Source organism: Acomys minous, assembly GCF_964271855.1.
Source record: "Acomys minous genome assembly, chromosome: 14".
In the NCBI taxonomy this organism is placed as follows: Eukaryota; Metazoa; Chordata; class Mammalia; order Rodentia; family Muridae; genus Acomys; species Acomys minous.
Genome location: NC_140496.1, coordinates 30849715 through 30861271, shown reverse-complemented (window position 1 = coordinate 30861271; position 11557 = coordinate 30849715). Strand labels below are relative to the sequence as shown.

The following is an 11557-nucleotide window of genomic DNA, read 5'->3' as shown; positions in this document are numbered from 1 at the left end:
TATAGTCCAGCCTGGCTTTGAACAGAATTCTGTCTCAGCTTGCCAAAAAGAATAATTTTTATCAAGATAAACATAAAACGGTAATGGTTATAGCCTAAAACATTAATGCTGGCTTTTAAGAAAATTTTTAGACAAGGTCTTGCTATCTGTCTGTGTGTATATAGACAACACGTGTGTGTGTGTGTGTGTGTGTGTGTGTGTGTGTGTGTGTGTGTGAGAGAGAGAGACTCAAGGCCCTCAATGCACTCCACAGTAACCTCAATTATACACCCTGTCTGCACCTCCCTGGTGCCCCAACTGTGGGTTATCTGCTGGTTTCTCCCATCAGGACATGACGTCTAAAGAAAAGATCGATGTTGGGTCAACTCGTTTCTAGTGGACTCTACAGCACAGTGCTCAGCACCAAGGGGAAAGAAGTCGCTGTCAGGAAGGTGAGAAGGGCTCTCCTCCAGCTAGCTGTCTAGCTCATGACTGAGCTGGGAGGGGAGGGAGCACCTGCGGTCCTGCCCAGCTAAGAGATGATGTTTCTATGGCCCCAGGCTCATCTGTGCCCCCGCAGCCCCATCACTTAGTTCTTCCACTTGCTCCCAGTCATGATCACGAGGGGACCAGAGAGGGACGGTGACTCAGCCCAATTCATCACCACAATGGAAAAACCCAGTCACCTGTCCTCCTGGCAGGGCTGCTTCTGCATCTGGAAGGGCAGTGAGCCACATTGCTTTGAAGGTCCTTTTGTCTTTCACCTACTGGAAAATAGAATCAAGATGAGAAAACATGAGGGTGCACTAGTGGTTGACACTTGGGGCTCACAGTGCAGTGCAAATCTCAGGGACCAGGGACAACATGTCACTCAGCACCAGGATCCAAGTTAAGTGTCCATGTGTGTCATCTCCTAAAGGTACTGAAATCCCACTGTTCTCCAAAGTGCCTCTGGGGGTTTATTTGGCTACCAGCATTTACGGTAGTCCTATAAGGCAGAGCCTACTTCCCACTGTAGAACAGAATACATCTTCCTGGCTTCCCTCGCAGCTTTATCAAAGGGCCTCATCTGGGCTCCACCGACCAGATGTGGTGTCCCGGGCCGTGAATGAGAAACTGATAAACCCAGTATCCATGCACCTGGTGAGGATGGCGGCAGTGGCAGCAGTATTCACTGTTTCAGAGACAGCTGTGGTCCAGATGGCCGTATCGGGGTCTGTGTCCTGGTGCTGCTAGTTGCAAGAGCCAGGCCTGGGGAGGCTGCCTGCTGACCAAGCCTGACTCCTGCCACCCTGAGTGTTCTAAGATATCCTAACTAAAGCCCCCTTGTGCCCCAGTTAGCCAGAAGAGGTTGTTTCTTGCAGCAAACACCCTGCCTGACATTTCACTCTGCTTTCAAAAGAAGAAATGGAAGCTTGCTTCTCCAGCCCAGGCATGGCGCTGCCCGTCTTCTGCTTATTCTGCACAGCGGTGACTGATGAGGCATCTTCCAAGGATCTAGGAACAAGGCCAAGGACACTTCTCAGGGGCACCCTGTCCCTGCACGAGCTTGGCCCTCTGCTGTGTTCTGCTCCTCTCTGTTAAAACTCTATTCTCCTCCACAGGAACTGAAGATGAAGGAAAAGATGCCCCATAGCACGGGGACCTGGCAGTGGGCTCTTTTCTTCCACTGGCTCAGTGACAATCTTGCCGTGACTCCAGAACAGTCTGCTCCCACAGCACCTGTGCCTGACCCAACAGCCCCGACAGTCACCTTTTTCATCATTTAGCAAGTTGCCACATTCAGAGGATGAAACACAAATCCTGATACAACAGAATGCACCTGACATTAATGGGTCATCTGAGTCAAGCAGATTGTAGGTTATCAGTTCAAGGCCATCGCAGACACTGTGCCTCACACAGACAGGGACCAGAACTAATGCCAGGAAGCCTTTTATAACCTCTAGGTAAGAACTTTAATGACCTTTAATGAATTACTAGCAATTCAAGAGACAGTTCAACACACACACACACACAACTATGGCTTTCTGTCAGGGGCATCTTTCTCATGCTGACAACAGTGTCCCTCCTGCTGACAGAATTCTAGATGGCTGGTAGATGGCAATCCGCCATACGAAGGACCCACTGGGACTTGAACATGTCTCTGCCAGTCTATGAGCCTCTTTCTCTGTGAAATGCCCAGAAGGACAGATGAAGAGAATGCGTCCAAAAACAAAGGAGGTGACGCCGAGGGCTGTGTCCAGGAGGCATTCCCTAGGCTCCCTGTGCTCGGGGCTCAGAACTTCAGGGGGATGATAGGCCAGTACTTGGGCTTCTTTCTGTCATATTTCTTGTCAAAATTCAGCTGTATGGAAGCCTCCATGGCCAGGATCTTGGGAGCACTGTCACCATACAAGCGCTTCATCTCAGCCTGGCGCCGCGCCCCCGGCTTCTCTGACGGGGGCTCCACTGACTGGTGGCAGCTGTAGTACAGGTCATGGTCGGCGTTCACGTAGCCACCCAGGTGCTCCTCGTCCAGCCGCTGCTGCCGCCTTCGCTCTTCTCTGTGCCTCTCGGTCTCTGCAAAGTACTGGCGCAGCTCGTCGGTGATTTCCATATTGCTCAGGTCGCATTCTACCTCATCGTCTGACTCCGACTCCTGCTTTTCCCCTCCACGCAGCTCCCCATCTTCTCTTGTGGCTGCCTGGGTCCCACCTCGGTCATCCAGAGGCTGCCAAGACTCTTGAAAATATAAAGAGGTGTAGGGCGGCTCCTGCCAGGCCACGTGCTGCTGCGCTTGGAAGGCTGAGGGATGCCCAGCTTCATAAACATGAGAGCTCCATGGTAGAACCGCATGGGGAGAGAACCATGGGGAGCTGAAACTGGAGGCCCTGAACTTCCTGTAGGCATTCTGGTGGCTGTGCATCCAAGCCATCGCGTGATAATAATGTCGCCAGTATTTTGCATATGCTGGGTGAGAATACCAAGATTCGCTTGCTCGCCATCTTGATGCCATTGCTTCTATCTCTGATTGGAAAGTCCAACTCGTGGGCACAAAGCTTACAAATGCCAGGCGATGGGACGCCGGGCAGTGGGCGTTTTATCCTGCGCCTCGTTCTGAAATTATTGAGAAGGGTAGAAGTTGGAAAGTCTGACAACTTCATCATCATTATCAGCATCATCATCAACAGCAACCAGTTACTGAACACTAAAACCATGTATTCTGGCACTACACTGGTTGTGTTCTTCACAGTCTACCATTTAATTTAGAAGGGATGTATATATGTGGTATATATGTATGCATATACATATACACACATGAGGGTGCCCATGTATGTGCATGCCTGTGCTTGCCTGAAGTTGGCATGGGGTGTCTCTCACTGAGACTCACTGAGACTGTAGCTCACCATCCAGCTAATCTAGATAGCCAGCATGCCCCCCAAGGATGCAGTCTTTGCACCCTGAGTGCTATGATTACAGATGGCTACCATGCCTGCTGGGCTTTATGTGGGTTCTGGGATTATTTATTGATTGGTTTTTCGAGACAGGGTTTCTCTGTGTTACAGCCCTGGCTATCCTAGACTAGCTTTTGTAGGCCAGGCCGGCCTTGAATTCACAGAAACCCATCCACCAACCTCTGCCTCCCAGGTAAGCACCACCATGACCAGCTGGGTTCTGGGAATCTTCATTTCTGTTTGCAGGGCAAGCACTTTAATCCTGAACCATCTCAACACACACACACACACACACACACACACACACACACACACACATATTTAATTCTTACCGGAGTTTTCTGAGGTCAGCATCATCCTAGTTCCACGGAGTATGAAGAGGCTGGAAAAGAATGAAGTGCCAGAAGTCACAACAGGTGAAAAAAGTAAAGTGCTTGAAGGTGCGGGCCCCAGCTCTACCTACAGAACCAAAGGCTAAGGGAAGAAAGATTTCGGGAATGTTCATTCTTCCACTACTACAGACTGCCCCACCCAACTCCTTTAACAAAGGAGAGACTAAGAGGGAGGGATTCCCCAAATGTGCAGACGCTAAGCTTGCTGCTTTTGGTCTCAACACAAGAGCCTCAGTTCAAATCTGAGACACTGAAAGGATCGATATTGGCTCAGGACGTCGCACGACCAAGTTCTCGGCACAAAGGAGATGTGTTTCCCCAGAGGGACAGAGGGCAGAGAATGAGAGACAAAGACAGAAGATAGATGATGAGGGAGGAGGGGAAGAGAACAGGAGAGGTGGGGAAGGGTGATTTGTCAGGGTGGGGGGGGGAGGGGGTTGGGCAAGAGCAGGGCACAAAGGACTGCTTCTGGATAGAGAGGAGACAGACTTGACCCATGGGAAAATGGCAGTTTATAAAGTTAAGGGGAAATCCCGTGTTGGGATGAGATGTTTAACTTTAATTAGGCATGTTAATTAGGTGAGCCAAAGGGAGCTTTGATTGCTGGGCTTGAGTACTTCGATAGCTGGACCTTGGTAGCCCAGGGAGGAAGAAGTGGCCAAAAAAAGGACTAGACCGCGGTGGTTAGCTTTAAGAAAGAAATATAGCGGTTTTTCTGTTTGTTTGTTCTGTTTTGTTTTTTATAGCAAGGCAGTGGGAATGGGGAGGAGGGCAAGGCTGGCTAGAGTCCCTTCAGCCACAAGCAGTAACATAAACAGCCCCCACCTGCAGCCTCAAAATCTCAGCTGCTGCCTCGGCAGGCTGCGTGGTTAACTCACTGCCATTTTAGGTGCTGTCCACCTGGAGCCAAGGCCTAAACGGCAAAGCCCCTCTTACTGAGGTGGTTGAAGTCACAAGGCTGGCTCCTCTTCACACTCCACCCCCACTCCATACGGGGCCTCAGAAATTTCGGGGTCTAGTATTTTCTCTGTGGGCCAAAAAGGCAGGAAAAGGTAAGGGGCCCACAGTCACCTTTGGAACCTGAACAGAACAGGTTTCCAGGAACTCTTCTCTTACCCCAATTTCAAGGTTTGTGATACTCACAAGCCCTTAGAACGAGACTTCAGGGCCTTTGGCCCTCCTTCTGAGGAACCAAGCCCTAGACCCTAGTAGAGGGAGTTCGAAAAGAGTAAGATCTTGCTCTTTCTCCTGCTCCTGGCAATGGAGAGTGAATTTCGGGGGCCCAGAAAAAAACAAAACAAAACAAAACAACGTATTTGCCAGGAAATGGCCTGAGTTCCTCTAGGAAACCTCCAGGCTTTGGAAATCGGGGAGCGTTAGCTCCAGGACCACTGAACTCCAGGCTCCCGGCAACCTCCCAGGGCGTCGGCTCCCCAGCGGTTCCCAAGTCCGGCGGGTGGGGCCAGGCTGCAAGGGAGGACAGGTAGAGGAGGCCGGAGTGGTCCAAGGTTCCCCAAGGAACAAAGCCCTAAGCTAGCGCCTCAGGAGCTGCGCGCAGAGATGCTGTGCAGACTTGGGACCCTCTCTGGGAGCCCGCCAGAGGCTAGCAGCGGGCCGGGCGCAGCAGATTGACTGTGTTTGTGCCAGGCCTGTCGCTCGTCCCACCGGGCCTCCCGCCCACTCCCACAGCGCGTGGCAGCCCGCGTCCAGCCAAGTGGGACGTGCAGCGCGGCCCACGCCCACCCACCCACGTGGACACGCCCCCGCGGCGCGGCGCCCCGCCCCCAGCTCCCGGGCTCGCTCGTGCTGGGAACCTGCACCGCTGGTGGGCGGCGGCGTCCAGGCCCGGCTCCCGCCTGCGCGACCGTGTCGCTCGGCAGTCTGGGTGAGTCGCCGCGCCCTCACCCCTGAGATTCCCCTCTTGGCGCAGCCACACCGCAGTCCCACACCTTCTCCCGCGGCCACCTTCCGCCCACGCGAGGGCGACGCCCTGTCTCCCAGCCACCCCTCGCCTTCTTGACCCGGACCCCCGGAGACCGCAGCCGGCTCCCGTCCAGCCGCGACGGCCGGGGGCCGCAAGCGTCTTTGTTCGCGCAGGGCCCCTCCCGCGGTGTCACACTCCCCCCACCCCACCCCCCTTCGGCGCTCACCACGGCCAGGTGGCGGCGGCTGCCTTTTGGGGTGCGCGGCTGTGCCATTGGTGGATTTTTTTAAACCCTGCTGGAGGGGGCGGCGAGCGCACCGCACTACCGGCTGCTGCTCCCGCTCTCCCGCCGCTCCTCTCTGCGGCTACCGCGCGCCTCGCCCCGGGCGGCCCAGCGCGCTCTTCCGACGCCGAGATGAAGGTGCTGGGACACAGGCTCCAACTGCTGACAGGTATCGCAGCTTGCTGCTCGCTCCCGCCGCCGCTTTCCAATTTAGAGCGGTCTCTGGGCGCGGTGGCCCGGGTTGGAAGGGTCGCTCCCGGGTGCGCGTTCCCAGCGGAGCAAAACCTGAGTTCCGGGCCCCGGTGTCTAGGAGGGTGGGGCGCCTGCGCCGGATCTTGGACCGCGAAAGAGGCCCCCTGCCGTGTCCCACTAGCAGAGCTCCCGTCAGCATCCTTAGAGAAGCTCCTTGGAGTCTCAGTCTTCCAATCAAGTGTCGCATGCCCCCTGAGAAAGCAGCCCTGGGCTTCCTGGGGTAGTGGGGCGAACCTGTGCAAGGGCCTCTTCTTGCTCTCCTGTGATGGTCAGAGCCTCCTTTCTCTCTGGGGAGAAGTTTCTTGCTGGAAGTAGAGTCAAGTGGCCTGGGAAGATAGATGGAAGCTACATTGAGCCATGAAGGCTGGAGCCATCCACCTTGGGGCCACTCTGGAGAAGACATCAGACGTTCTGCTGAGGGCATCCTGGGGCCTGGGGCTGGAATGCCTTGGAGAAGCTGGATGCCTAGAGGAGATAGGAAAGGGAGCAAGGTCAGGGGCCAGGTATCTGAAGGGTGGATGCTCTTCCTACAGCAGTGGATGCGTCTGTGTTCCCAGGGTAGAGATAGATGCCAGGGCTGGAAGTGACAAACCCCGTCCAGACCCACTGAACCCTGCTGGGCCTTTGTCAGGTGCTTAATCCATGTATACTTGATGAACATATTCTTGGGGTCCTGGTAGAACATAGGAGCCTGCTGTCAGGTGAGGAAGGGACCACTCTGTGTGTGTGCTCAGGAAGCAGGAGGGATAGGATCTACGTGCCATATCCGAAGGCACTGAAAGTAGAACTTTGTTCATGGAAAGGGAGGTCACATTTCTTTTCTTTTTTTCTTTCTTTTTTTTTTTTTTTGTTTTTTTTGTTTTTTTGTTTTTTTGTTTTTTTGTTTTTTTGAGACAGGGTTTCTCTGTGTAGCCTTAACTGTCCTGGACTCGCTTTGTAGACCAAGCTGGCCTCGAACTCACAGCGATCCACCTGCCTCTGCCTCCCAGGTGGGAAGGTCACGTTTCAAGCTGAAGGAGCAAAGGGTGGTCTGCATGTTCCCTAGAGTGTGAGTGACTTGATCTGGGAGTGGTGTGGCACTGGAGGGACTCTGTGTGTGTGTGTGTGTGTGTGTGTGTGTGTGTGTGTGTGTGTGTGTGTGTGTGTTGAGAATGGTGGTGGATGGAGTTACAGGAGGGAAGTAGGGCAGGTGAAGGTTTGGGCTGTGAGTGTGTGTGTGTGTGTGTGTGTGTGTGTGTGTGTGTGTGGTGGGGTGTTAGAGGAAAGAAGTAGGCCAGATGAGGGTTTGGGCTGTATGCTAAGCCATCGTGGGCCATGCTGGGCTCACAGAGAAAGGCAGGTGGAGATTTCCTGGGGCCTTGGTAACCCTGGCTGGGTGGTTTTGTACCCACCGCTTCCCTTCAGCTTTTCCTTATGGCACTCCTCTGAGACAGACCTGGCCACTCACCCTGAAGAGAGGTGCAGCCGGGTTAACCCCACCCCAAAAACACTCAGACTGGAAGGAAGAATCTGTAGAGCCTGGAGCTTAGAGTCCTGCCTAGAGGGGCTGCATGCTAAGAGATGCTTCCATCAGCAGTGACGGTCTGCTGGGGTCGTGTGTGCTGTGTGCCCTCATGTCCTCATTGTGCTGCGGCAGGCTTTCCGAACCCCTGTCCAGGCTTTGACAGGACTCTGTCACTGTCATAAACTCCCAGTGTGCCAGACCCAGCTCAGGGCCTCTCTCCCCTCTGGCTCCTGATAATGAAGGATTCTACCTGCCTTGGGTCCTTGGCTGGTAGGGACTTGGGACCTGCCACATATACTCCATATTACCCCTGCTGACAGGCAACTGGGGCGGGGAGGTTGTTTTGTTTTTACTTTTCTCCGTGGAGTGATGTGCAGTAACAGGGTGATGGGCTTATTGCAGTCAGTCGTGCGCATAAGTGCTCAAATACTTCCTGGTTTGGTCCAAGCTCACACACCTTGCTCATCGGCTGTGCCCCCAGGATCATTTTGCAGAGGCCTCTGGATCTTCGTCTTTATTCAGGCTTAGGAAGTTTGTTCTGGTGGTTTTTAATGACTCCCGTCTCACCGCCATACCTATTTTGCCAACAGCATTGGCTGCTTTCCTACATTTGCACAGCTGAGAGTGGGTGGTGTGTGTCCAGTCTGCGGGGTGCGCCCATGGCCTCCTGCCTGCTCAACTTCCACAGTGCGTGTGAACATGCCTGTCAGCCGTTGCAGCATCTTGAAGGCCGTCTACCTTGATCTCTGAGCTCATTCCTCAGTACCCCGAGGTCTCCCCTCTGCTCCGGATTCTCCTGAGCGTGCAGGCCATCACGCCAGCTCCATGTGATGCTGGGAATCGGACTCAGAGCTTTGTACATACCAGGCAAGCACTTTACCAACTGAGCTACACCCCCCATTACCTTGGCAACTTTTAAAACAATGTTTTTTGGGGGGTAGGTCCAGTAGTGCATCCCTTTAATGCCAGCATTTGGCAAACAGAAGCAGGTGGATCTATGTGAGTTTGAGGCCACCCTGGTCTACAAAGTGAGCTCCAGATCAGCCCACGGATTCACAGTGAGACTGTATCTTTAACAAACAAACAAAACCACAACAAAGGCACAAATTGTTTAGTTTTGTATGATTAAAAAGCAAAGATTTGGCAGTTCTGTGTGTAGAACCTTGGGTTTAAGTCATTGTATTAGTTACTTCTCTGTTGCTGTGATAAAACACCATGACCAAGGCGACTTAGAGAAGAAAAGGGTTTGTTTCGAGCTTGTAGTTCTAGAGGCATAGGAGTCCATCACCGTCGTGACAGAGACATGGCTGCAGGCAGCCGAGAGCTCACATCTTGATCCAGAAACCAGAAACAGAGAGAGAACAGTGGGACTAGGCCTCCTCCAACTAGGCCACACCTAATCCTTCCCAAACAGCCACCAGCTGGGGTCCAAGTTTGAAAGTGTATGAGCCTATAGGGGCCACCCTCCTTCAAACCACCGCAGTCATGGTGCGTCTCCCACAGTTTTGCAGGATACCTTTAAAGAGTGCCTGGTTATTGTTGGGCCTGTTGAGGGGTGCTAAGGCAATCAGGACCCTGAATGTTGGTCTCCAGGTTGTCCATCTTAATACACATCTCAGAAACACATCTGTTTCACTGGGGTGTGGCCTGTGAGGTGCCCAGACAGGCAAGGGACTGGGACTTCCAGGTCCTCAGATGGTGGGGTGAGGGGGGATGGGGTGTCCCACTGTGTGGAAGAGAAGATGGTACCATGCTCACGAGAGCAGGTTGGTAGTGGGGTGTATCAGATCCCAACGGCATCAGACCTGTGGCTTACAGCTGACATTTTAGAAACAAAGTAAGGTGAGTGCAGAGGAGCCCATTCAGGGATGTTTGTCCTGTCAGTCTTTATTGGAGAAAGCGGTAGCAGCTAGCTGTGAAACAGTGGGAGAGTGCATTCAGCTCAGGACACGCATGCACAGGCAGCTGCACTATGAAGGCTGTAGTTCCAACAAAGCCAGTCCTGCAAGCTCGGAGAGAGCTGGGTCGGTCTTGCTGAGGGGCACTCCAGGGATGATGCACAGTTGTTCTGAGGGCTTGTGGGAGCTGTCTTTCCAAGACCTCAAGGGGCGTAAGATACTGCAGCCGGGTGAACAGCTTGGGCAGAGGTAGAGCACAGGGGCGCAGTATGCAATCCCCTACTTCCAGCCTCACAGCAGAAATACATACCTCAGTTTCCCCTTTATGTTTTTTAGGGTGTTCTAGCTGGAAGAATGGCCCTACGCAGGTTTTCTGACCTTAGTCCCTAGAACCTAGGAATGTTAGCACCCTTACCAAAGTCTCTTTACAGATGAGAGTAAAGACATCACCTGGAGAAAGTTCCTGGGTTAGTAGGTGGGGGTGCTTTGCGCACCTACTTTTGTCCCCTGTAAGAGGCAAGCAGAAACTGTCCCGTTGTAAGAGCAGAGACTCAGAGCAAGCTGCTCTGCTGTTGGCCCTGCAGTAGGGAGGGCCACTAGGCCAAGGATGTGAGGAATGCTGCCTGGAAGATGGAGCAAGTTGGCCTCACAGACACCTTAACTGCACCCAGCAGTGCTGACTGAGGCCTTCTGACACCCTGAACCAACCGTAAGGGGGTTAAGTCCAGGTAATGAGGAGTTATCACCCTAGGCACTGGATGTAGCCTGCAGAGAAGGTAGGCAGGCCCCTTAGGGTTGGGTCTGGCTTGGGGTCTGCATGGATGCTTCCTGTCAGCCTTGACTGTATGGCCTGCAGCTGAGCTTACCTGTGCCCCAGTGTGGTCCTGGGCTCAGCTGAGAAAGCTCCATAGAAACCTCAACTGGCTGTGTGCTTCCACCCTGCCTGCCACACCCTGGTGCCCTTGGGTACAGAAAAATGTGTGTGCATCTACACACATGCGCACGCACGTGCACACAGACAGACAGACAGACACACACACACACACCTTCCTAGCTCTTAAGCCATTGGAATCTAGTCTGTGATGAAATGTGAACTCCAGAGTGACTGGTGAACACACACCTTTGAGACATGCCAGCTTCTTTAGCCCACCTCAGGCAGATAGCAGGGTGAGTGCTTTGTGCCTGTGGGTGTTCTCCATTTAAACAGTTGGGAAGGGACAGGAAATACTTCTGGGATGCCTTTCTCCAGAATATGAGGGTGGTCCCATAGGTGAGTCCAGGATTTGTAGCCTTCAGGCCCATACCCTGTATCCGGAGTTGTTTCCTGGTAGCTGTAGTGGCCAGACCTTGGGTACCATAGATAGGTTTTAGCAGTGTTTAACGTCTTGATGCTCTGGTAGATGTGTCTGGCAGGCAGGGATGGGGTCCCATAGTGAGGGGATCCTTACAGATAGTGCTCAGGCTTGCTCCTCATTCATATGACAAGAGTTCTGGGCTGTTGGTGCTCAAGCCTTCTCACTCTGGGGTGCTTCCTGACACACCGCAAGGGGTAATCTAAGTTGGCATGGAGGTCCTTTGACCACCGTAGCTCAGGAGGCATCTTTAGAGAGTCCTACATTTGAAGAGACACATACTATCCTAGAGAGGATGGTAGTGTGGCCATTCAAATACAGGGAGGACAGGCTGTCTCCAAGCCTGTGGAACCCCCAAGCTCACCCATACCATGACTGTGTGTGAGTTCCATAGGGACAATGCTGGGGTTCACTTGGCTCTTCGAGCCCAAGACAGGGAGGACTTAGAAGTTATAATAAATTTCCGGATACAAGTGGCTGCACAGAACTTGAAATAAAATAAAGAAGGCAGTGCTGGCCTGCATGCAGCCATGATGGGC

General features: G+C 53.2%; 2 protein-coding genes across 6 annotated transcripts in view; one reads left to right on the top strand and one right to left on the bottom strand.

Moving 5' to 3' along the window:
* Positions 1-1923: 1923 nt before the first annotated feature.
* On the bottom strand, positions 1924-6074 carry LOC311582646 (gem-associated protein 8-like). Of its 3 annotated transcripts, none has more exons than XM_084755851.1 (3): positions 4949-5534; positions 3746-3795; positions 1924-3075 (listed from the first exon to the last, which is right to left on the bottom strand). In XM_084755851.1, exon 3 carries the CDS (start codon positions 2972-2974, stop codon positions 2255-2257), a length of 720 nt encoding a protein of 239 aa, XP_084611977.1. In that variant the 5' UTR covers positions 2975-3075; positions 3746-3795; positions 4949-5534; the 3' UTR covers positions 1924-2254. The 3 variants fall into 3 exon arrangements, with proteins under 3 accessions (XP_084611977.1, XP_084611976.1, XP_084611975.1); XM_084755850.1 differs by lacking the exon at positions 4949-5534 and adding an exon at positions 5956-6074 and having other exon boundaries at positions 1967-3075; XM_084755849.1 differs by lacking the exon at positions 4949-5534 and adding an exon at positions 5755-5850 and having other exon boundaries at positions 1967-3075.
* The window catches only part of NDRG4 (NDRG family member 4), a 34677-nt gene continuing 28705 nt past the window's right edge, over positions 5586-11557 (top strand). For 2 of the 3 annotated variants that reach the window (XM_084755843.1, XM_084755842.1), the window contains exon 1: positions 6130-6181. In XM_084755843.1, coding sequence (XP_084611969.1) covers positions 6145-6181 — 37 coding nt within the window. In that variant the 5' untranslated portion in view covers positions 6130-6144. Of the gene's footprint in view, positions 5691-6129; positions 6182-11557 lie in introns of those variants that run through there. The other variant, XM_084755844.1, reaches the window with a different exon arrangement.